Source organism: Taudactylus pleione, unplaced genomic scaffold, assembly GCF_031769625.1.
Source record: "Taudactylus pleione unplaced genomic scaffold, aTauple2 ptg000066l, whole genome shotgun sequence".
Taxonomy (NCBI): domain Eukaryota; kingdom Metazoa; phylum Chordata; class Amphibia; order Anura; family Myobatrachidae; genus Taudactylus; species Taudactylus pleione.
In genome coordinates, this window is record NW_028284468.1 from 36357758 (window position 1) to 36381725 (window position 23968).

Here is a 23968-nt window from a genome sequence, read left to right on the forward strand (position 1 = left end):
ATACAGCTACAAATATTATGTGATAGGAAACAAATACACCCTTTCTCCTTCATTCACTAGGGGACACTGGAGAGCATAGACAGTGGGGGTATGGACGGTGCTGAGAGAGAGCTGGCACTTTAAATTATAAGAAGTGAGACTAGCTCCTCCCCCTCTATACCCCCCCCCCCCCCCCCCCAAGCCTCAGTTTTAGTTCGTGCCCGAGGGGAGCTGGATGTCTTTGCGCGCACTCCTCCTCAGGGTTATGTAATTGTTAGTAGCACTTATGTGCTGAAGTTTGAAAACATTGAGGACAGACAGGCAGCAGCTGCACTGCCTGTCTGCGACGATGGTGCTTCCCGGGGGGGGACCCTCTCGCAAGTGCATGCACTTCGCCTGGGGTCCCCGACTGCTGAGACCACGTCTCCATTACAGGGAAGTTCCAAATGCCGCTGCGTGCAGTGCGCATACGGCCCCATCAGTCACTACCGCCGCCGGCAGCACTGCAGCTCCTGTGAGTATACCCTGGCACCCAGAGTAGTGGGGTAGCCAGGTTTATTATTATAACAGGCGGTATAACATACCTGTGGCTCAACACTATGAGCACACAGCCTTAAACAAACACATGTGCGGTCCGACCCAGCCTCTGATCAACAGAACGGGGAGTATAAACCCCGCAGCTACCGCTACCTCGCAGGGAGCGAAGGCAGAACCAGCCACTTCCTGCTGGCAGCATTTTCATAGAGCCCGGCGTCCCTGCCGTTCATTGCGCGCGCTGCACAGAGGCAGAACACCACTCTGCATTAGCTGTGGCTCAACAGGTTGAGCGCACAGTTTAAAGCAATAAATTACTGTCTGATAGCGTGGGGAGTGTAACCCCGCAGGGAGCGGAGGCAGAGCCAGCCGCTTATTAGTGGCAGCTGTTTCATAGCACCCGGTGACGTCATGGCTGTTCGCGCGCTCCTCTTTGCAGAGCTGTGGCTCAACAGGTTGAGCACACAGTGTGATGCAGTAAAGTACTGTCTAACATAATGTCTGACAGAGCGGGTAAACCCTGCAGTTACCGCTGGGAGCGGCGGCAGAGCCAGCCACTTGCTCGTGGCAGCTCTTTCAGCCAGGTGACGTCACTGCGCGCGCTGCAGCATTGTAAGACAGCCAGCGCAGAGACCAATAACTGATGGAGGCGGAGCTTGGCTCCGGAGCCCTGTTATTCCTCCCAGTGGCCCCAGCGCTTCTCTGGTAAGGTGCTGGCGGCCATTACACGGAGGGACTCTGCCTGTTGAAGATAGAAAATGCTTCTGCAATGAGACTGGTAGCCTAAACGTAACTAAGTACACATTTGGGTTTAGGTGGTCAGGAGAGCATTTACGTATTGCAATACTACCTTCTATGCCTAGTGTTTTCTGGCACTGCTAGGAGCGCTATAAGGCAGGTGTGGCTCTCCCCTGTTTGTCTGTATACCAGTTTCTTCTGTTGACCTCTTTCATTACTGTTGTGTGTATGGGGTCTGTATGTGTCATGAGGATCTAAGGTGTCTCTACATACCTGCAAAATTTTGCATTACAATATCTAACTCTCTATCATGCAAGTCTTAGCCCTGGGGTTCGATAACCCGCTCTGGCTGGGCGGAGTTTGTGTGTTCTCCCTGTAAAAAAATTGCAAATGAACTTCAGGGATGTCTGATTCGCCGTCTTAGATGCTGCAGGTTACACGGGATAAGTTACAATTGTGCTGCCGTTAGGCAGCTTATGCAGTCAGCATAATATAAAACGAGCAGAGCCCTTTCTCGTACCACTGATCAGTGTCAGACCCTGGCGGTGCAGAGGTAATTACATTGCCTTATATATAGAGGAGCCGAATCTCAGTATGGGATTCTGAGAATATTTTCTGCAGTCCGCCAGGTATAGCAGATACAGGAAACTATAGACCTACCCAACAGTTTTCTTTATCAAGAAATAACAGACATGCTATTGCATCTCCAGTTTCAGTAAACCTGGATTAGGTTCTGTTGTCAACTAGGGAACATCCGGATAAATAACTTTCAGATGTTCTGGCGGTTTTTATCTTTTTCATGCATATACACTTTAGCAGCTGTTTAAGACATGTCTTTTAAAGACATCGTACAGGAGTTTGAAGTATGTACAGCTGCAAGTGTGATACTGCGTCCTGTTATTGTAATCTACATGAAGGACATGGATGGGGGTAGATCCTCTTATATTCGTCTACCTCCCCCGAGAAGTTCTTATTCAGAATCCTCGTTTCAGTCCTTTAGTGCTCCGGGTTGTTCACAGGTTCATTAACTCCCTGTGGTTCCGGAGGTCTGGGTAGAGTCCCTAATAAGGTTCCCAGAAGAAGAAGAGAAGAGAGTTTTCAGGACTTCAGAGTAGTATGAACGGAATATTGTATGGACGATTGGGTCCGGGATTTCTTCACTCGACGATTCAAGCTCAACTCTTTAGTCTCCTCCTCTACCTGTTTACACAGGTGTGCCAGTTTCCAACGACAGAAGTATCGTTTTACAGCAAACTACACACTAGCTTCTATCCACTAGAGCAGGGGTGGGGAACCTTTTTTCTGCCGAGGGCCATTTTGATATACATAACATTATTTGCGGGCCTGGTACAAACCACGCCCCCTCTGTTTGACATCACAAGGGGCGGGGCCACAATCCCTGGTGATTACAGCAATGCCTGGAGGATCCTGAGGATGCTCCCGGGAGCTGTATGGGCAGCGGTGTGACCGTATGAAGCGTCCTAAAGACGCTCCAGACGGCACTGCTGCATAGATTCTTGCTGCAAGGTGCCTTTCTAGGCACCCTGCTAGCCAGGTGAGGCTAGCAGAAAAAAGCTCAGAGGGCCAGACCAAATGATTCCGAGGGCCTTATATGGCCCCTGGGCCTGAGGTTCCCCACCCCTGCACTAGAGTGATGGTCCAGGTTCCTAGATGGGTCAAACCTACTCTGAACTTGTAGAATCTCATTTTAGTCCTAAGGATGTTAAAGTTCAACATAGAGTCCCTTCAGATAGGGACCAGAGAATGGTGAATCTCTATATCTATGGATATCAAAGACTATTTTTATCTCCTGTACGGCCGCCTCACCAGGCGGTTATGAGATTTGTTTTTCGGAACTCATTTCCACAGACATAACGACTCGCCTTCAGAGACTGGATCACTATTATAGACTATCTTTTGCTGAAGGCCCATTACAGGGTCTAATTACTGCACAATGTTACACGATTTATAGTCATGTGTGGTTTCTGTATTTTTCCAGGTCTCATCTGCAATGACTCAAATGGACACCTGATGCCAGTGTGTTCCTTAATCAAGAAATTTCTATCCAGGATATGACATCTGGTATTGCTGCATGTTTGCACTCGACTCCTGGAGAAGATTGTCAAGGCATTAGAGGTTTTTTCCTTACGTTGATTTCTCCCCAGGATTTTTTTCAGCTAGTCCTTCTCTCTCAGTGAACAGGATCCTATCTTTTCCTTCACCATCGGGTAAAGTTAAGTCCCTCAAATCAGATACCCTCTTCTAGTGGTTGAATTCGATATTCCTACTGGAGGGTAAGAGAATAGGGATGGGATTCTTCTTACCACAGACATGAGTCTGAGAGGAGGTGAAGTGGTGGTTTTCAGGAACAGCACTTCCAAGACCGCTGGGTACCACTGGATGCGGGTCTACTTATAAACATATTGGAATTGCGGGTAGTTTTCTACGCTATTCAGACAGCAGATCACTGGTTGCGGAGCCATGCAGTCAGGGTCCAGTTGGACAATGCCACGACAGTGGCGTACATTAGTCAGGGCGGATCTAGACGTCCGGAGATTTTAAGGAAGAAAGCCGCATTCTAAACTGGGCAGAAAGGCTTGCAATGGCTATCTTGGCAATCTTTATCACAGTTGTAGAAAATTGAGAAACCGAATTCCTCAGCTGATAGGACATGGATCCAGGGGAAAGGACACTACACCAGCAGGTCTTTTATTTTTCACCAATGGGGGTCTTCCCTAGGTTGACCTCATGATATCCAGACAAAATTATCAAATGACTTTATCTTCTGCTCAATGGCGAGAGACCCAGAGGTAGTGACAGTGGAGGCATTGTCAACACCGTGACTGTTAAAGATTTGTCTATCTGTTTCCTCCATTTCCTCCCACTAGGGAGCAGTCCAAGGTTCTCTTGGTAACTCCAGATTACCATCGCAGATCTTGGTATTTTATCCTTCAGTCTCTGTTGATCGACGATCCGTGGCCTATACCTCTGGGAGAAGTTCTCTTACTTTGGATTCCTTTGGCCTATCCACACTAAGAGTAGCGTTTGATAGAGGGACTCTTAATAGAGCCATTTTCATAAGTACAGGGATCCTATCCAGGGTAAGCCCTACTATACTTAGAGCTAGGAAGAAAGGTACTTCTAAACATTATTTCCATAATTGGAATACTTATGTTTCATGCTATGAATGGGGAGGGGCTCCTCCTACAGAATTCAACCTAGCCATATTTCTGCTTTTTCTGCAGGCTCGTTTCTCAGCCCATCTGTGGTTGGGTTCGCTGAAGGTTCATATTTTAGCTCAGATGGTTTTATTTTGTTTTTCTTCCAGAAGAAGTGAGTCTGGAATACCGGAGGTTCAGATTTTTCTACAGGGTGTGGTTCGGTTGCAATCACTTTTGTTCCCCCTGCGACTCGTGTTGTTTGGATCTTGTACTTTCTTTCCTACAGTTTCCTCTGTTCAATTTTTTTCTGGTAGTTGGTGGAGTTCAAATACCTCTCAGGGTATTGAGAAATTCTTCTCACGCTGGTATCAACCAGGAGGTTGTCTGATCTGGGAGCTCTGTCCTGTCGGCTTCCATACTTGATATTTTATGAGGATAGAGTGCAGCTCCATGCAGGAATGGATTTTCTTTCAAAAGATTTTTCGGCTCTCCACATCAACAACCTATTGTGGTACAGGTTTCTTCCACGACACACTCCTTCGTCAGGATACTTGGATGTTGTTAGTGCTCTTAGTTTTTTATGGGGTACTGCAACCATATGTAAAACAGTCTATTTGTTTAGTTTGCTGCTGTTTGTCCTGGTTGGCCAGCTTCAAAACGGTCACTGGCCCACTGGATTTGTCTTACTATTAGTCATGTTTCTATGGCTTCTTCTAGGGAGCCTCCGTCTTTTCTATGACAACGCCACTCACTTTGTAGGTTCCTCGTGGGCACCTGTTCAGAGTTTTTTCCTTGAAGTTACTTTACCAAGCGGCTTCTTGGTCTAGCTGATATTCCTGTATTCTTTTTGATAGTTTTCACAGGTTTGCGGCCACTGCACCGCAGTATGGCCAGTCTGTTTTGCAGGGTTCTCAGCACTTTCCCGCCCGTAATGGGAGCTCTGGGACGTCCCCACTGTTTATGCTCTTCAGTGTCCCCTATTGGATGAAGGAGAAAACAGGATTTTGGTACTTACCGATAAATCCATTTCTCCGATTCCATAGGGGACACTGGACGCCCACCCTGTGCTGTTCCTTTGTCAGGGTTGGGGTCTTTTTCTGTTGTCTGTTGGACACTGGTTGTCTCTGGTGGTTTTTATGCTTATCAACCTTTTCCTATGTTCTGTGTACTTGCTTCACATCCTCCTCTTCCGTTTGTTTTTTCTCAGCTCCCCTCGGGCACAACTTTCTAAGACTGTGGCTTGGGGGGGTATAGAGGGGGAGGAGCTAGTCACACTACTTAAAGTTTAAAGTGACAGCTCTCTCTCAGCACAGTCTATACCCCCCACTGTATATGCTCTCCAGTGTCCCCTATGGAATCGGAGGAAGGGATTTATCGGTAAGTACCAAGCTCCTGTTTTCTCATGTCTGTAAAAATGTATGCAATTGGGAAGCCGGCGGATGTAAGCCCGACAGCTTTATCCCGGCGAGGGTTAAATGACAGGCGTCTAACTCTTGACGCCTGTCATTTTACAGACGCCGGGAGACCGGTGCCCGGCATCCCGATCGAAGTGATGCCGGACGCTGCTGCGGGGTGGGGGGGGGGGGGGAGGTTTAGGGTTCCGGGGGGAGACTTGGGGTTAGGCATCCCCCCGGGAGGTTATGGTTAGGCTAGGGGGAGGGAGGGAGGGTTAGACTTAGGCACCCCCGAGGGGGGGACTTAGGGTTAGGCCCTCGCCCTGGGGATTTGGGTTTAGGTGGCAGGGAAGGGGGAGTTAGGGTTAGGCATTGGGGGGAAGGTTAGGGTTAGGCACCCCTTAGGAGGGTTAGGTTAGTTGATACTTACCTGGGGATGATCGGGATTTTCAGCCGTGTCGGCCTGCCGCTGTCGGGATTTGAACCGCCGGACACAATTCGTATGTATTGACTGTAAAAAGTTACCTTATGGGCATTAATGAATGCATATTTGAGTTTGTGTAGACAACCATCCCATATTCTGGCAAGAGCCTACTCGCTGTGGGAAGTGACAGATTTCAATACATTTGATCTAAATATGGGGTATTTGATCTAAATCTAAATTTGATCTAAATCTGGGGGGGGGGGGGGAGAGAGAGGGGAGAAGTACCATTTTGCAGAAGGTATGTATTTATAAATATGCAAACATTTGTGACATTCATTCCACATAGCTCTCTGCCTCCTCCACAGGCCTCTCTCCGTTTCCTCCACAAACATATCTGCCCCTGCACTTACCTTAATCCTGTGTCTTCATGCTGCTGATAGTTCTACTTCCTGTCTGAGCACTAGTGGGGGGTGGCCGTCTGACATGTCTCATTTGATTGTTCAGCGATCTGGGATTTGAAAATGCATGGGGCTAATCACTGCATGCTTCCCATCAGTGTGACCTCTCAGACTTTGTGCAGAGGATGTCACGTAACTTTGAAGTAAACTGTTCCTGACGATCAGGAGCAACCGGCTATGGTCCTAAGGTTGTGGAAGGGTGGGGTACACATCAGACGATAAGTCATTCGATACTGCGGGTTGGAGCGACATATCCTATACCTCATCTGATGTGTACCCATTATTGCACGCCCCCACATGCCGACATCACATGTGACAGCAGATGTGACTATCCGACGGCATGCTTGAATGCGACCACTGAATGATATTGCATGCCATATCGCTGTGTGTTTGGGCGGCCATTGTACTGTTACATTGTTCGTTCCGTCAGCCAGGATCCTCTGATGGGGCAGACGACCCCATGGGAGCACGCATTTGATGATTTGAATGATTTCTTCAAATCTAGTATGTGCTCACTGTAAAGGTTTTCACTTAGTCAATGTCTGAAGTTTAATGGTTGTAGAAATTGTTCTTAAAATATTGTTTTATTTTACTTTTGCAGCACTCCATGGACTTTTTGCTGTTTCAGTTTGGCCTGTGCACTTTTAAATATGAGAATGTAGAAGCCAGGTATGTTGCTTTTGTTAATTTCTCCTGTCATGCCATAATCTATGCTGTTTACTGATGGTCATTTTTGTTTCTCTTCCAGATACATGACAAAATCCTTTAATTTTTATATTTTTCCAAAACCATTTAACAGAAATTCGCCAGACAAGAAGTTTGTTTGTCAGGTATGTTAGATTTTGTCTTCTTTATAGACTGTATTTGTTTGGTGTCTTGAACTTGACAATAGATGAAGGGAAAGATTTGAAGCGTGACTAGGGGGTGTGCCCACATTAAAAATGGGGCAGGTCTTTAAGACGCACCCCCTTTTCATCACCCTTGGGGGCGTGCCCGGCACTTACGGACATGACTGGCTGCCCAAAGTTCTCCAGTCTCTGTGAATAGATGCCGGGTGTGGGAGGTGATCCCTGCACCGCTATTTTTCCCACCTGCAGGAAATTGCGACCTGAGGGTTGGGACGGCACCTGGTAAGTTGTTTTTGCGGGGCGCTGCCAAAAGGGCAGGGCACATTCTGCCCTTTTGAAATCTGGCAGGGCGTGGCGTGCCCGCTAAAACAGCCTAGTGGGAACACTACGCACATCACAAAGTAATGTTACGAGGAAGATCAGAACAGTTTAAAGGTGTTAGCATTCTTACATTGAAACTTTTGTTGAATAACAGAAAAAAAGGAGCTCAACATTAAAAAAAATATGTATACAGTGAAATATGCATAAACTTTGACCATAAATCAAGTCAGTGGCGCACCATTAAACAGCCATCGTATACAAATAACCGGTGCAATCAGTTTCCACTATATTTATAATACACTATAATAAATTATAAATGCGATTAAGGAACAAGTTCTAACAATATACTAGGTTAAAAACAACAAAAGCAACAGTCTGGATTTCCACAGACCAGTTCAGCAGCTTTATTTAAAAGTTTAGTCAATGTTGCTGCTCACAGATGTCCAGTAATTGGTGTGTAATACCTAAACAGGACCACTAGTTATGCTATCAGCTTGTTTCCAAACAGTTTGAGGATATGCATGCTTGAGCACGGGTGGCTTAATTAGTATAACAGTCAATTTGATTGAACCATCTGGACTCAAGCATGGATATCCTTAAAATCTGGACTGTAATGGTGGAGTTTAAGAACCTCTGGTATATTGTATGGTTGAGTTCTTCTTTAAAGGCTCACAGAACCTAAAATAATTATCATTAATGTATGAATATATATTATATAATGTAATATATTAGTACATAATGGAAAAGTGCAGCTGCAGGTTTGTGAAGTATATTTATCTGTAAAAACAATGAGGCTGCAGAGACCTTTTGTGTACAATGGGAACACTGATATGTCAGGTCAAACACACCGACTGACATTGGTATTTTCTTCAGGGTCCATAGGCTCCACAGGGAGACCCTGGGGCATAGGTGATGGAACTGAATCCGGGCACCACGCAGTTAAAAGCTTTCAGTTCCCAGGATGCATTGTCCACTCTCCCTATACTCCGCCCCCAAGCCATAGGCACCGCAGTTTCATTGGTGCCCAGCCGGAGTCGGGTCACCATTAATGCAAAGGGCTGCTTAGGCAGCCCCTAAGCTTTTCATTTTGACTTCTATATTTTTACTTTACAATGCAGAGCGTGCAGCAGCAGACTGTCTGTGAGACGTCTGCGCTGCCGCTGCGTCGCCAGTACTGATCTAGGGATCTCGGCGGGCATTCTGGAGGTCAAAGCTCCTGCGGAGGACTCAGACTGCAGCCGGACTTAAGGGGGGTGGTGACCCGCGCGTTAAGGCAGTCTATACCTCTGGTCTCAGGGGACAGACCGGAGGTTGCTCTTTGTGGACACAAGCTCTAGCCACCACGATCTACTAGACCACTAGGGACATAAGATGCGGAAACCCGCGTCCTGGGGGTTAACAACCAGCCAGGGGAGACAGCGTCTCTGTTTTAGTGGCTCCTACCCTCAGCTCAGGGCGCCATTCCACTGAGGACTTCCGGACATCAGACAAGATCTCCACACATCAACTAAGAGTGCTTAGATGTCTCCACAGTCGCCGAGTGTCGATTCACTCAGCAATGCAGGTTCTGGGATATATGGTGTCCACCTTCGACATGGTGGAATATGCTCAGTTCTATTCCAGGCCTTTACAAAGGCTGATCCTCTCCAGGTGGAATGGGTTACCCCATCGGATCAAAGCTCAGACGATTGTGCTCTCTCCAGAGGTTCGTCTGTCTCTATCTTGGTGGCTACAGACATCTCATCTAACCAAGGGTCGCCCCTTTTGCATCCTGGACTGGGTAATCCTATCAACAGACGACAGTCTCCGGGGCTGGGCACCTATGACTGGTCCGCACTCCTTTCAGGGCTGTTGGACATTGGTTGAATCAACCTTGCCAATCAACATAGAGGAACTTCGAGCTGTCTACAGGGCCCTGAAACTGGTCCAGCACATACTTCACGGAAAACCTGTACAGGTTAATTCCGACAATGCCACAATAGTGGCTTACATCAACCATCAAGGAGGCATTCTAAGTCGGGTAGCAATGGCAGAAGTGGCACGCATTCTGACATGAACCGAGGGTCACTTCCCGGCCATCTCTGCAGTGTTCATTCCGGGAGTTCTCAATTGGGAAGTAGACTTCCTCAGCCTTCATGACGTGGTCTCTTCATCAAGAGGTGTTTCAACTCCTAGTGAACAGATCGGGCCTTCCAGAGGTGGACCTCATGGCCTCCCGGCACTCTTTCAAACTGCGAGTGTACGGGTCCAGGACAAGAGATGCCAAGGCAACCTTTGTAGACGCTCAGATCAGTGAAGTGGACCTTCCAGTTTGCGTACCTCTTCCCTCCAGTCTCCCTTCTTCCTTGAGTTCTTTGGAAGTTCGAACGAGACGGAGGCACTGTCCTGCTGGTGGCTCTAGCTTGGCCCAGACATCATTGGTATTCTGTACTTCGGAGTTTCTCCATCGACACTTCGTTCCTGCTACCTCAACAACCGGACCTGTTGTCTCAGGGTCCTTGCCTTTACCCGGACCTGGGTTGTCTGTCTTTGACGGCGTGGCTCTTGAGACATCCCTCCTGAGCTCCAAAGGTTTCTCTAGCTTTATAGTCAAAACTATGCTCAGAGCGCGTAAGCCAGCCTCTGCTCAGATCTACCACAGTGTGGCATACATATTTCCAATGGTGTTGTACCAAAAGCTACGACCCCAAGGTGTTTAGGATTTCCAGAGTCCTGGCCTTCCTTCAAGCTGGATTGGACCTTGGACTCCGCCTGGCCTCACTGAAAGTGCATGTCTCTGCTCTGTCCATATGGTTCCAGTGTAGACTTGCACCGATACCGGATATTCACACCTTCCTCCAGGGTGTCCTCTGGATTCAACCTTCCTTTGTCACTCCAGTGGCTCCTTGGGATTTGTCAGTAGTTCTTCGTGCCCTCCAGGATCCTCTATTTGAACCCCTGGATTCTGTGGAACTCAAGTGGCTAACAGCGAAGACTCTATTTCTTCTGGCTATAGCGTCTGCCAGAAGAGTGTCAGACTTAGGGGCGCTCTCCTGTCACTCCCCAATTCTAATATTCCATCAGGACAAGGCTGGTTTCCCTCCTAAAGTTACTAGTTTCCACATTAATGAGGAAATTGTAGTCCTGGCCTTTCAATCACCAGACCTCTCGGCAGGTGAGGCCTCCTTGGTTGTGGTCTGTGCCCTCAGGATATATGTGGAACGTGTACCAGTTCCCTTCGGAAATCAGATTCTTTGTGCTCTATGGATTTCACAAGAAGGGATGGCCAGCCAACAAACAAACATTGGCTAGATGGCTTTGTATGACTATATCACAGGCTTACACGCAGGCAGGCCTTCCTGTACCAGCTACTGCTCATTCTACTCGTTCTGTGGGTCCTTTGTGGGCAGCTCGCCGTGGCGCCTCAGCTAAGCAGCTTTGTAAGGCGGCCATGTGGTCCTCTGTCCATACCTTTTGAGGCTCTATGCCTTTGATACATTTGCCTCTCAGGATGCTTCCTTTGGGCGCTGGATTCTCCTCTCAGCGCAGGAGTGTGCCCACCCTTAAAGGACTGCTTTGGGACATCCCCAAGGTCTCCCTGTGGAGCCCTTTGGACCCTGAAGAAGAAAATGAGTTATGGTAAAACTTACCTTTTTGTTAGCTTTCTTCAAAGTTCATAGGGTACACAGGGCACCTGCCCTGTCACAGCTGGCTTCATATAGGCTGTTTCTGGTCGCTGGTTTCCCATCTCCTTCTCCATGAGAGTAAGATTCTTGTGTGTAACAGCCTTCCTCCTCTGGCCTTTGGCTTGTCACGAACTGAGGTGGCTCGGGGGCGGGGTATAAGGGGATGGACCGATGCATCCTGGGAGCTAAAGCTTTAACTGCGTGGGCACTGGTCCTCAACCACCGCCTACGCCCCAAGGTCTCCCTGTGGACCCTATGGACTTAGAATAAAGAGAGTTAACAAAGGTAAGTTTTTTTACAATAACTCTCATTTTTATTTTCGAGCCTGAGAAAGCTCTTACCGTGGGCTTATAGCTTCAAGACTTTTAACCTCCAGAACTATTCAATTATAAGCAGTTTTCTTCATGTGATAAGTATGCGGCTAATGTGCAGTAACCCACAAATTCTGGGTTAAGTACGCATACCTATGGGTTAACTCATTCTCAACAGATGTGGTAAGGGTAAAAAGCCTTTACGGCAGTTTTCTGTTCGAGTCTCAGGAGGGGGTGAACAGAAATCCGTGGTAAGTGCGGGCTGCATTTGAATAGCCCTGGCATTGCTACAAGCCTGCTGTAATTAGCGCGGCTATTTGAATCTGACTCAATGGCTTCTGGTATGCTGATCACTTTGATAATCCTAAAATCATCAGCTCACTTTGTCAATATCTCTACCAGCATTACTATATGGCGTATGTAAGAGTGAACCCTAGGCCATGTTCCATTTTTATGATGTAGTTTAGTAGTTGTGAACTTAGTTTTTCTTGTATCAATCTGTATTTATTTTTATTTTTCAGAGCTCAAGTATAGACTTTCTGGCTAATCAAGGTTTTGATTTTAATAAAGTTTTTCGGAAAGGTAAGTTTCTCTTTGAGAGAGGTTTGCATTGACAACACCCGTCCAGTATATGCTCAAACCATGATCTTTCTACTCTTTTTCAGGAATTCCATATCTGAATCAAGAGGAGGAAAGACAGCTCAGAGACCAGTATGAAGAGAAGCGCTATCAGGCAAATGGCTCAAGTGCAACAACCTACATCTCGCCAAATGCTCCCAAGACTCCAGTCTCCATTCCTGATGAACAGAAGGCATTTATTGAGAAAATAGTGTAAGTAGTCGTACAATAAATATGCTATAATATGCACACACTAACTGATAGCTTAGGAAAGTTAAAATGACAATTTTTATTTAATGGTTGTTTATGGTTATATGTAATATTTAATTAGTGCTTTCCTTAAATGTGTAGAGGATGTTAGGCTCTGATTGCTGAGTCTGATTTGACAATAAGTAACAAACCATAGTGTTTTTAGATGTTGTTAACCACATGTGTTAAAAGATGTTGGCAAAACTAAACTAGCTATTGGCTTTTAGTAGCTAAATTTAGACTCTGGCCTTTAGTGGAGGGTGTAGGGCTTGCACAACCCTCATTCCTCAGACTATTACAGTGGTGGTAGTTCCTCCACCATCTGCAAATATATTGGTGCATCGTGCTTTGTGTACGGGCGATTAGCCGACTGTCCGTACACTTGCTGCAGTGGCTGCCGATGATTGATTGACAGCTGAACTGGGTGGGCACATGTAATTGCCCGCCCAACTATGATGTCAATCACTATGCATCGGGCTGACTATTGGTAAGTGTGTACACATTTACCAATTGTCAGATAGCATGGTGGATCGGCCAGATGGCCAATCTGTTGTCCTAATGTGTACCCAGTTTAATGCGGGGGCCAAACTCTGCCAGCAGATTAATCACTAGCTATCAAACGGACAGGCAGCTGCAAATTACTCCAGGCTTCTACATACCTGTATTAATGAGCATTGGACATGAGTTATGTGCTGCTACGCTCATTCACACCACTCATTATAAAGTGGGGGAGGCATGGGGTGCTAAGGAATTTATCCTGTTTGCACTGCCTGGCAATGGATTATCCATGGAACATCTGTCTATTCTTGCCTTGCTGCAGGAGGCCCCCTTCAAAGCAAATAGACAATTGGGCAAGCACAAGTGTCAGCAACTGCTTGGTTTCTTCTATGCTTTATTGTAATTCTTGGTCTCTTCCTTTCAGTGAAAGTGTAGAAGCATTTTTGGGAGATGAAGGTCAGAAGAGCCTAGAGCTGGAACCTTGTACTGGGTTTGTATATGAATATATAAATCTTATTTCCTCCTGCTTTATCAAATTAGTTTGTTTTTTTCCTGCTAATAAAATAATTGGAGAGAAGAATGATGACACTGTGATTTTATGGGACCCCAAGCTGTTCTAAAGATTATTTAATAAGTAGTTTATAGACCTGTATGGAGATTCTTTGAAGTGATTTAGATCTGACGTCTATTTCCTTTTTACGTCACTATTTCATTGTATCTTTCTGTGTAGATGTATTTTCCATTACTGGTGCACTCTTTTGGTCTGTGCTGTATCATAAAATGACTTGCCCCAGCCATGCGGATCATGAAACTCATATTAAACATTTTTTCCTTCTATTTTAGGTTTCAGAGAAAGCTTATCTATCAGACATTGAACTGGAAGTAAGCTGTGTTTTGTCTGCTTTACATTCCTGTAACATGGCAACATGGGCTTCTAGATAAACTAATTCTATTGATTAAAGTCTAAGGGGTCTATTCATAAAGCAGAGTGAAAAGTCCTGTTTAGCTGAAATCAGGGCTTTTCACTGCTATCGGCAATTTCTACTTCAGGGTCCATAGGGGGTCCACAGGGTTGACCTTGGGGTATAGGTTGGGAACCAAATCCGGGCACCACGCAGTTAAAGCTTTTAGCTCCCAGGATGCACTTGGGTCCACTCTCCCTATAACCCCACCCCCAGCCAGAGGCACCTCAGTTTAAGTTGTGCCCGGCCGGAGTCGGGTCACCGTTTAGTGCAGTGGGGAGCTGATTAACAGCCCCATAGCTTTATTTTTTCTAAGTACAGAGTTTTTTTTATTTTTACTTTGGACTTTCAGAGCGGCAGCGTCGGACTGTCCATAGGACGTCTAAGCTGCCGCTCCGTCACCCCGCCGGCGCTGAGACGCCAGTACAGATCTGGGGATCTCAGCGGGACCCCAGAGTCTGTACTAGCCGGACTCTGTGGGCTCCCAGGACTGCTGCCGGATCTACGGGGAGCAGGTAATTTAATATGCAGTCCTGTGCCTCCGGTCTCCGGGGACAGACCGGAGGCGCCGGCAGTGGCGGCGGGCCCCCCATACCCCGTGTGTCCACTAGACCACCAGGGACTTACTGATCGGCGCTGGGAGCCGGCGTCCCGGGAGGTTAATAGCCGGCCAGGGGAGAAAGCTTTCCCTGTTACAGCGGCTCCTCCCCTCAGCTCAGCGCGCCTTTCAGTATGTATAGTCTGGCGTCGCTGAGCTGCTTCCTCCGCGGGCCACGCTGCTTCTGAGGTCTCCAGCGGCCATTTTCTTGTGGTGCAGCAGCAGAGCTCCGGAGATGGCAGTGAGTCCAGTCCCCCTGCGTACATCACCATCAGGTCAGTGTACACAGCGCTGTAGCCTTCCCAGACACTGAATCTGGGTAAGTTGAATGCAGTGTAATAGTGCAGTATATTATATGACATGTTTATGTATATATGTATATATCTGCATGGTATGTGACTTATGCTAGTGCTGACTGTCTGTATTTAATTCTCTCACCTGTCAGTGTATATCTATCCCTTTTCCTTATCTGCCCTAATACAGCTGTACTTAGGGTGGTTCTGAGACCTCACATTTATATACTCGTTGATATTTGTGAGGTTTGTCACATACTGTTGCGTGCTGCACGTTGCCACATTTTCGTTGGAACTGTGTGTTGCATACGCTGAATATGGGTCCCTTCGGCTAATTTTAGCATCAGTCAGGACCAGTATAGCACGGCTTGATATTTCCGCCAAGATTGGTCAGATATGTTTGACCAGGAGATAGAGCGTTATACTGCACCCATTTTTGCTATCCTGCAAGTCATGTGCTGCAGGTGTTAGTGCGGAGGATTTGTTTCATAAAGGGTTCTGTGTGTGGCGTCATCTGGTGCCGGCCCCTTTCACGACCCCCTTGGGAGGTTTGTTTTCTCGGGATCCTCTCAATTGCGGATCGCCGGGTGGGCCCCATTGTTGTACCTCACCTGGGGGTTACTTCACCATAATGCCCTTTTCATCTCAGGGTATCTCGCAGTTTCTTGCACTCTTCCCCTGTGACACAGGGGGGTTTTCGCAGTATATGAAATCCCCCTGGTGCCACCATAGTCTGTCATTCCCCTTGCAGGGATTCCCACGGCCACCCTGGGTGGATGTCGTTTTCTACGAAACGCAAATTGGCGTGGTTGACGCCCTGTGGTACTTCCCAGTTGGCTCTGCGTGAACTGGATACTGTTTTGGGCTCTTTCCCTCTTACACGGGGGGAAGCCTATTTCAAGTATTATTATCCCTGCTTTGGGCTGGTGGCAGGTCCATTCTGGTTAGAGTGAATGTTGACCTGCACCTGTATCATACACCCTCAGTATTGCGTGCCTTCTGGTTCCCTGTTGCTGACTAGTGGGGGGATCGCATGGCGGGACTCTGGCTGTTGTCAGTTATGAGGTATTACAACAGTGTTTGGCCTCCTGTCTCAAATTCCCTGAGGGTCATCACGAGCCCCTCATGGGGTGGATGGGCGTGTTACTCGTCAGATTACAGACGTTACTATGCATCCCATTCCTGCGTGGTCGGATTCTTCTGATCCGTAGGTGGTAACTCTGCCTGAAATCAGTATACTCGCTTTCAGGGGTTGTTACCCATCCTACCATGGCTATAGCAGGGTTGGTTAATACTATTGCATACTGAGCTGATGCATTTGTAATGTTTTTTCCCCACCAACACGTCTGGGGTTCAAATGTATTTGGTCGCTCATGTAATATATGCAGTTGTCATAGGTGGACATGCCTATATTGGATACCAGTCTCCTAACTTTCAGAGTTCCGGCTGCGACGGTATCCTCCGTAATACCCTATGGCTGCGCTCTGGGAATGCAGAGGTGCAGATACCATCTATAGGGTAGATCTTGTTGGGTCCTGACCTTGACAGTGGCAGTACAAATTTCCCGCCTTCAGCTATGCCCACTACAGGGCCTCAGACTAAGTCTATTAAGTCTTTTTGTCCTCTGGGTCAGCCTAAAGGTCTGTTTCTTCAACCGAGCAGGCCTGGACTGCCAGCCGATCCTGCTTCTGAACCTACGGATATATCGTCAGCATGACGAGACAGGCCTACCACTGGGAGATGGCGATTTTCTCAGTTCGCCCGGTACTAGTGTCTAGTTGCCGCAGCTACGTGGGTAGGAGGGTACGCCCTCTCTTTGCTCAAGCGGCCTATTTCCATGTGATGGTACGCAGGCCCTTATTCGGACCCGAACAGGGCCTTTCGAATCCAGAAAGCTATACAGTTGTTGGGGTAAGCGGAGCTAATTGGGCCATCCCCACTTTCTCAGCGAGGGACTGGTTGTTCTGCTTTCTTTCTGGTGCGGTGGCTGAATGGTCCTCTTTGGCCTATTCTCTGTCTCAATTCCCTGAACCAGTTCCTAAAGCTACCTGGGCTCAGGAGGCAATCCCTATGCTCCATCATACTATGTTTGGAACCTGGGGACTTTATGGTATCACTGGATATACAGGACGCGTGCCTACGGGCACTTACAGAGACCTTGCCTCAGCATGGACTGAGGTTTGCTGTATCACAGCACTTACGGTTTTCGGGCTCTGCCTGTTGGGACTGTTCTCAGCCCCACAGGGGTTCACCAGCGTTTTGGATTTTCTGACAGTTCTTCTGTTCAGTATATCCCAATGCTCCTGTACCTGGATGGCCTCCTGCTCTTAGCAGGATCACCGGGGTACTTTACAGCCGGGTAAGGTTGACTGTGGCTTCTTCAGGGTGCAGAAGTTTAATCAACGGGGAAAAAGTCCTCCCTGCATCCCTCTCTGGGTATTCTTCACCTAGGAGCCCTGCTGGATTCTCAGAATCTGAGAATTCTTCTGGCGTAAGACGGCATCTCCACTCTTCCATTAGGAGTACATGGATGTCTGCGCAGTCGACATGTCTTTGCACTCTGGGATGCATGGTCCACTATTCAGTGTCTGCCTTTGGAAGGGTGGAATGGGCTTAGTTCCATTCCAGGCCTTTCCATAATTGGCTTATCTCCAGATGGAACAAGTTTTTTTCTGTCTGATCACTGTTCAAATGATGCTGCTCTCCCCGGAGGCAAGTCTGTCCCTTTTCGGGTGACTATGACCATCTCGTCCAGGGTATTCTTTGCTAAGGACAGTGTCTGGTTCGCATCCATTTCAGTGCAATTGGATGTCTGTCGATTCCACCCTGTCACTTAACTTGTTGGAACTTTAGCCTGTCTTGGGCCTTCACTCTGGCATAGCCCTTGTTTCCCGGTGAACCTGAAAAAGTTCAGTCCGACAGGGTCAGAACAGTGGCTTCCTTTTTAGCAATACTGTTCGTTGGGTGGCAATGTCAGGTATGTCATACATTCGGACATTGTCTGAGGGTCTCCTCCCGACCATCTCGACAGTGTTCATTTCAGGTGCTCTCCATTGGGAAGCGGGAGTCCTCAGCCGTTACGACGTGCATCCCGGGGACTAGTCTCTTCCCCAAGAGAGGTTTCATCTCCTGGTGAGCAGGGGGGGGGGCCCTCCTGAGGTGACACTCATGGCCTTCTGACTCTATCACACTATGGTGTTACAGTCCAACTCTGGGGATTCTGAAGCAACCTTCAGTGACTCTTTGTCGGTGAAGGGGTTCTTCCAATTTGCGTACCTGTGTTCTCCAGTCTCCATTCTTCCTCGAGGGAAGTGTTTCAATCGAGACAGAGATGCTTTCCTGCTGGTGGCTCCTGATTGCCCCAGATGTCAGGGGTACTTGGTTTTTCGGAGTCTCTCCATCGATACTCCATTCCTGATGCTTCACTACCCAGACCTGTTGTCTCAGGGTCCTGGGGTTTGCCTTGGACCTGGGTCGTTTGTCTTTGACTACGTCCCTACAGTGGTCTTACGGCTTCCATGGCTTTGTCATCGTTGGAATGATTGGAGCACATGGATCAGCTTTTGCTGGGACCTACCACAAACTGTGGCAGCCATAATTCTTATGGTATTATATCTATCGATACGATCCTCTGGTGTCCAGGATTTCCAGATATTCTGGCATTCCTTCCGGCTGGCTTGGGTTTCACCCTCGGCCTGGCCTTCCTGACAGTGCGGATCTCTACACTGTCAGTATGATTAGGTTATGGAATTGCTCCGCTCTGATATCCAGTTCATGCTTTGGAGTGTTTTCTGGATTATGCCTCCATTTGTCCTCCCTAGGGACTCCTTGGGAGTTAGGAGTGGTTCTTCGTTAACTCCGGGGAAAGTTAATGGAACCGCTGGTTGTGATAGCCTTTACATGGTCTATTGCTTTGGCTTTCTCTCTTTCTCTCAGGGAGTTTATATCAACCAGGTGAGTGTCAGAATTGGGAGCGTTCTCATGTGGCTCCCTCTTCTGGAGGGTATCTTGTCAGGGTGTGAGTTGCTCTCACCCTGTTTCTTAATGATTTTCAGGTTCCATATTATTCTGGAACTTATGGTGCGGCCATTCAGTCCCCAGTCCTCTCGGCTGGTGTGGCCTCATTGACTGTGGTCCGGCCTCTGTGGATTTATGTGATCCATTCAAGTTCCTGACGGAAATCGGACTCCTTATTGGTGGTCTGAGATTTCTGGTTTTAACAGGAAAGGATGGCCGGCCTATGGCCATATGTTGGCTGGACGGCCTCGTATGTCTTCTTCAGGGGCCTACCCATGGGTAGGCCTTTCTGTTGTTGCTGCTTGTTTTTTCTCGGGCCATGTAACCCTCGTGGGTGGCTCGCTGTGGCGCCTTGGCTGTTTTGCCTTGCTAGGTGGCCACGTGGTCTTCTGTCAACATCTTTTTAAGGTTCTAGGCATTGTTTTCCTTTGCCTCTCAGGATGCTTCCTTTTTGGCGGCGAATTCTCCTCTCAGCACAGGAGCGTCCCCTCCCTTGGTTGAACTGCTTTGGGACATCCCCAAGGTCAACCCTGTGGACCCCCTATGGACCCTGAAGTAGAAAACAAGAGATATGGTAAGAACTTACCTTTGTTATCTCTGTTTCTACGAAGTCCATAGGGTCCACAGGGCGCCCGCCCTGACGCACCTGGCTTCAAATGGGCTGTGTGGCTGGTCACCGGTTTTCCGTCTCCCATTTCTGTGAGTATGGTTATCGAGTGTTCCAGTTTTCTCTTTTTTTTCTCCTCCTTTGGCTACTTACAAACTGAGGTGCCTCTGGCTGGGGGTGGGGTTATAGGGAGAGTGGACCCAAGTGCATCCTGGGAGCTAAAAGCTTTAACTGCGTGGTGCCCGGATTTGGTTCCCAACCTATACCCCAAGGTCAACCCTGTGGACCCTATGGACTTCGTAGAAACAGAGATAACAAAGGTAAGTTCTTACCATATCTCTTGTTTTGTTCTTCAGCGGCATCCCTGCTTCGTGTATGAATCGCATCACCATACTTTTGTATGGTGAGTGCAATTCATAAAGGAACGGAAAGCTCCAAACAGTGCTGGGAAGCTGCATACTGTCTGCCCGGTGCTAACTCCACCCCCTTTTCCCAGTGTCCTGCTGGTCTCGGACACCGGTGCATGCGCAGTGAGGAGCAGGCATATCCAGGCCTTCTGTCTTCTCACTGTGTATTTACAGGGTAGTTGAGGGGCCGGACACCACCTGAAGATGCTGGACAGGGAAGTCTACATGAATGGCTACTAAACATCACTATATATCGCATCGCTGTGATGCAACATAGTGTTATTTTTCAGTATCCACTTCATGTGCTACATGAATAGCCCCCTAAATGTCCTTTCTCATATGCACAGTGTAATTGTAGTAGTCCTGGCCTTGCATGTGAAAACTTCCTACGTACATTAGCTAATTGTGGCTACTGAATCTCCGTTCTGAACATTTCCCTGTCTGTAGTCTAAAGTCAAGTATACTGTACCCATTTCATACACAATTTTACGGTGAGCTCTCCACAGTCACTGGGCATTAGTGAAAACACAATATTTATTGTGTGTTAATGGTCTCGCTAGTGAAAATGACCTGCCCATACATGGCATAATCCTGATGCTCATTAAGCTTTTTACAGATTGCAGTTTGTTCCTGTACATAGGTTCAGTGTTGAACATTCATTGTCTAGGATTCGATAGGAGTCCTAGTGCAGTTTGCTCAGTGGTCTGCATGCTGGATTAATAATCATGCCCAAAAATTAATTGACCGGTCCATTCTCCCTATATTTATACTGTGGTTTGTTCTCTTAAGGAAAAAAGGGGTTGGGAGCTTGCCAAGATTGCTGCTTAGTTAGTAACTATTCTTTCATGTTGTAGTTCTACTGTGTACTGCACACAGCTCATCATAATTACCAGTTATTTATATAGCTCACATATTCTGCAGCGCTCTACAGAGAATATTTGGCCATTCACATCAGACCCTGCCCCAGTGGAGCTTGCAATGTGTTTTACCTGCTACACACTAGGGTAAATTTTTTTTGGGAGCCAATTAACCTACCAGTATGTTTTTGGAGTGTGGGCGGACGCTGAAGTACCTGGTGGGAACCCACGCAAGGACGGGGAGAGTATACACACTCCACAGTGTTTGGGGCCGTAGTGGGAATCCAACGTAAGACCTCAGTGCTGTGAGGCAGTAATGCTAACCATTATACCAATTGTGCTGCTGTTAGTGCATTAGCCATCCTATTTACTGCTCTTGTAGTTCATATTCATGTTTGTTCTATTTCCCCTTAGGTATCCACGAGGCACTCATGTTGAAACGCTTGAGTCTGAGAAGGTAACTTTTTTTTTTTTTTTTTGGAGTCGCCTCCTATTTTGTCCTGTTACTTAAATATGCTTCAAGCTGGGTGGAGGGGAATGTAGTATCCCTTTATTACATTTTTCTCTTCTATCACAATAGTTTTCTATAACACTATTTTCTCTGGTGTAACACAGGCTGGTATGAGCTCATAGTTGTCAATAGCCAACACCACCTGCAATAGTACTGCTTCTATTGTAGACCAGCTACATTCTGTGCCTGTACAGCATGACGCCCATGCAGCATTTTTCTGTCTATTATCATTAGATCGCAAGCTTCTGAAAGCTGCATATAGGCTGGAACAACAGTGTTTCAAAATCAGGCTAAAGACAAATTAAATTAAAACCTACAAATGGAATATTGGATTTTACAGTCTTTCCTATAGCATTTTCCCAGCCCCCTTTTGTGCTAGGAACAGGCCCACCTTGCCAGCATTGCTCCTGTAAGACTAAACCTTTCTGCATTGTGTGTGTGACATGGCAGATTCTTTCTTGCAGAAGGAGAGGTACATTGTTATCAGTAAAGTTGATGAAGAGGAGCGGAAGCAGAGAGAGCAGCAGAAACGAGCTAAAGAGCAGGTACATCATGTTGGCTGCATTAGATACACCACTGTCTGGTTCAGATGGTAACATTTAAAGACTCTGATATAGAAGTTGGATACAACACTTGGGTGCATATTATACCTGATCAGCTTTATGGATTTCAAAGCTTTTTGTTGCCTCATGAACCCTTACTATGCAGTAGAAGCGTACAAACCCTTCCCCCTTCCTCTACCAACCCTCATCCGCTTGTTTGTCCAGATACAGTTTTTACTTTTTAATAACATTTAAAATACATAAAAAAAAAAAAAAAAAGAATGTGTACCTGTGTTTACCTATGTGTTACGTGCTGTACTTGGGCCTGATTCGGAGATGGACGAAATTGCAGAGCCGCACACAAGCAATTTTGTCTAGCAAGAATGCTAATGTAGGAAACGGACTCCTCCTTGCTGCATCTGCAATCCCATCGCTGCGGTAGCTGAGGTTTACCGCAGCCTGACCGGGTCCTGGCAGCTGCAAGGTCTGAAAATCTGCTTCCACCAATGCCAACCCTGTTCCTTCCGAAGAATGGGGGCAACAAGCCCCCACTTTCAAGAATGCTGACCAGCCATATCCCCACTCTGCCACCCCAAATAGGTGCTTGGTATGTGAGCAAAATCCACAGGACCTGTTCTGCACCTGCGCAGACCATAAAACCTCAGATGTATGCCAACCATCGTGTTAGCGTACATCTCCAAATCGGGCCCTTTGTTCATTTTCCGTCAGTCAATTTACAAAAAATGCAGCAAGTACTTATCTGTTATATTTTTCTTGCCGCATGCATATACATGTTGTGTAGGATTTAACATATGTGGAAATATAGGTGTGCGCAGAAGCTTGGGCTATCCCCCCCCCCTCTTTCGGGACATACACTACTCACCTGGAGTCACCTGGCCGCCCAAGTGGGTATTGTATGTCTCGCCGGAAGGGGGAACAGAGGGTAGCCCATGACCATGTAGAAGGGGGAAGTGCCGAATTTTGCAGCTGCCCATCTATGGAAATATTAAGAAGCCATAATTTCCTTAAAGCTATATTTATATTGCACCAGCATTTACTGTAGGGTATGTAACCATTTCTCCCAGTCTTCATTCTAACAGTACTGGAAAATGTGGCTCATTGCTCTTATCTTTTCTTGTTGCAGGAAGAACTTAATGATGCTGTCGGCTTTTCACGTATTATTCATGCAATTTCCACCTCTGTGAGTAGTTATGATAAGTGGTTAGTTTTTTTTGTATACCATTCTGATAAGTCTACTATGGAACAGTGAGATTAACATTGGTGATGAGTAACAACTTAAGGTTCAGTGTGTCTGCTACCTAGTCAGTCACTTGTTACAGTGGTGAAGACTGTTTCTACAATACATTTCTATATGAAACCTGGATTTCACTTGCTGAAAGCAGGCCAGGTGCGGTCAAGTCTCCAGAACATGGTGGCACTACTAGAGCCACTATGGATACTTATCTGGTTTGCCCACTCATATTTGTAAACCAGGGAGTATATTTTAATCCATTTAATATCCATCAACATAGATGTTGTGTTTCTGGGGCTAAATAACACATTTACTGACCAACAATTTTTGATTTGTTTTTTATTAAGTATTAGTAAATGTGTGATTTAGCCCCAGATACATCGATGTTGATTGATTTTCATTGATTTTGGTAAATATGCCCTTATGTGTCTGATTAGTGTAGTTGGTCAGCAGCCAGAAATGGAAGAATAACTTATTTAAAAATTGTCATGTACCCAGTTTTTTAAATGTTCTGGTCCCTGTGCTCATACTCTTCTGGCTGGGTTTATAGCCCGAATTCAGTGTTAGTTAGAACTTCCCTTTGCGTGCCTAACCTTGTATATCATGTGTTGCGATGTTACAATTTGTTTCCTGTCTCCACAGGGTAAACTTGTGGTTGGACACAACATGTTGTTGGATGTCATGCACACCATACACCAGTTCTTTTGTCAGTTACCCGATGTAA

At 46.9% G+C, this 23968-nt stretch overlaps 1 protein-coding gene across 1 annotated transcript in view; it reads left to right on the plus strand.

Annotated features, from left to right (window-relative positions):
• Positions 1 to 23968, plus strand: part of PARN (poly(A)-specific ribonuclease) — a 166783-nt gene that overhangs the window by 30510 nt on the left and 112305 nt on the right. Inside the window, exons 4-13 of the mRNA XM_088466789.1 lie at positions 7290 to 7357; positions 7437 to 7518; positions 12355 to 12415; positions 12499 to 12664; positions 13623 to 13688; positions 14042 to 14080; positions 21354 to 21396; positions 21915 to 21995; positions 23137 to 23193; positions 23887 to 23964. Coding sequence (XP_088322915.1) covers positions 7290 to 7357; positions 7437 to 7518; positions 12355 to 12415; positions 12499 to 12664; positions 13623 to 13688; positions 14042 to 14080; positions 21354 to 21396; positions 21915 to 21995; positions 23137 to 23193; positions 23887 to 23964 — 741 coding nt within the window. The remainder of the gene's footprint in view (positions 1 to 7289; positions 7358 to 7436; positions 7519 to 12354; positions 12416 to 12498; positions 12665 to 13622; positions 13689 to 14041; positions 14081 to 21353; positions 21397 to 21914; positions 21996 to 23136; positions 23194 to 23886; positions 23965 to 23968) is intronic.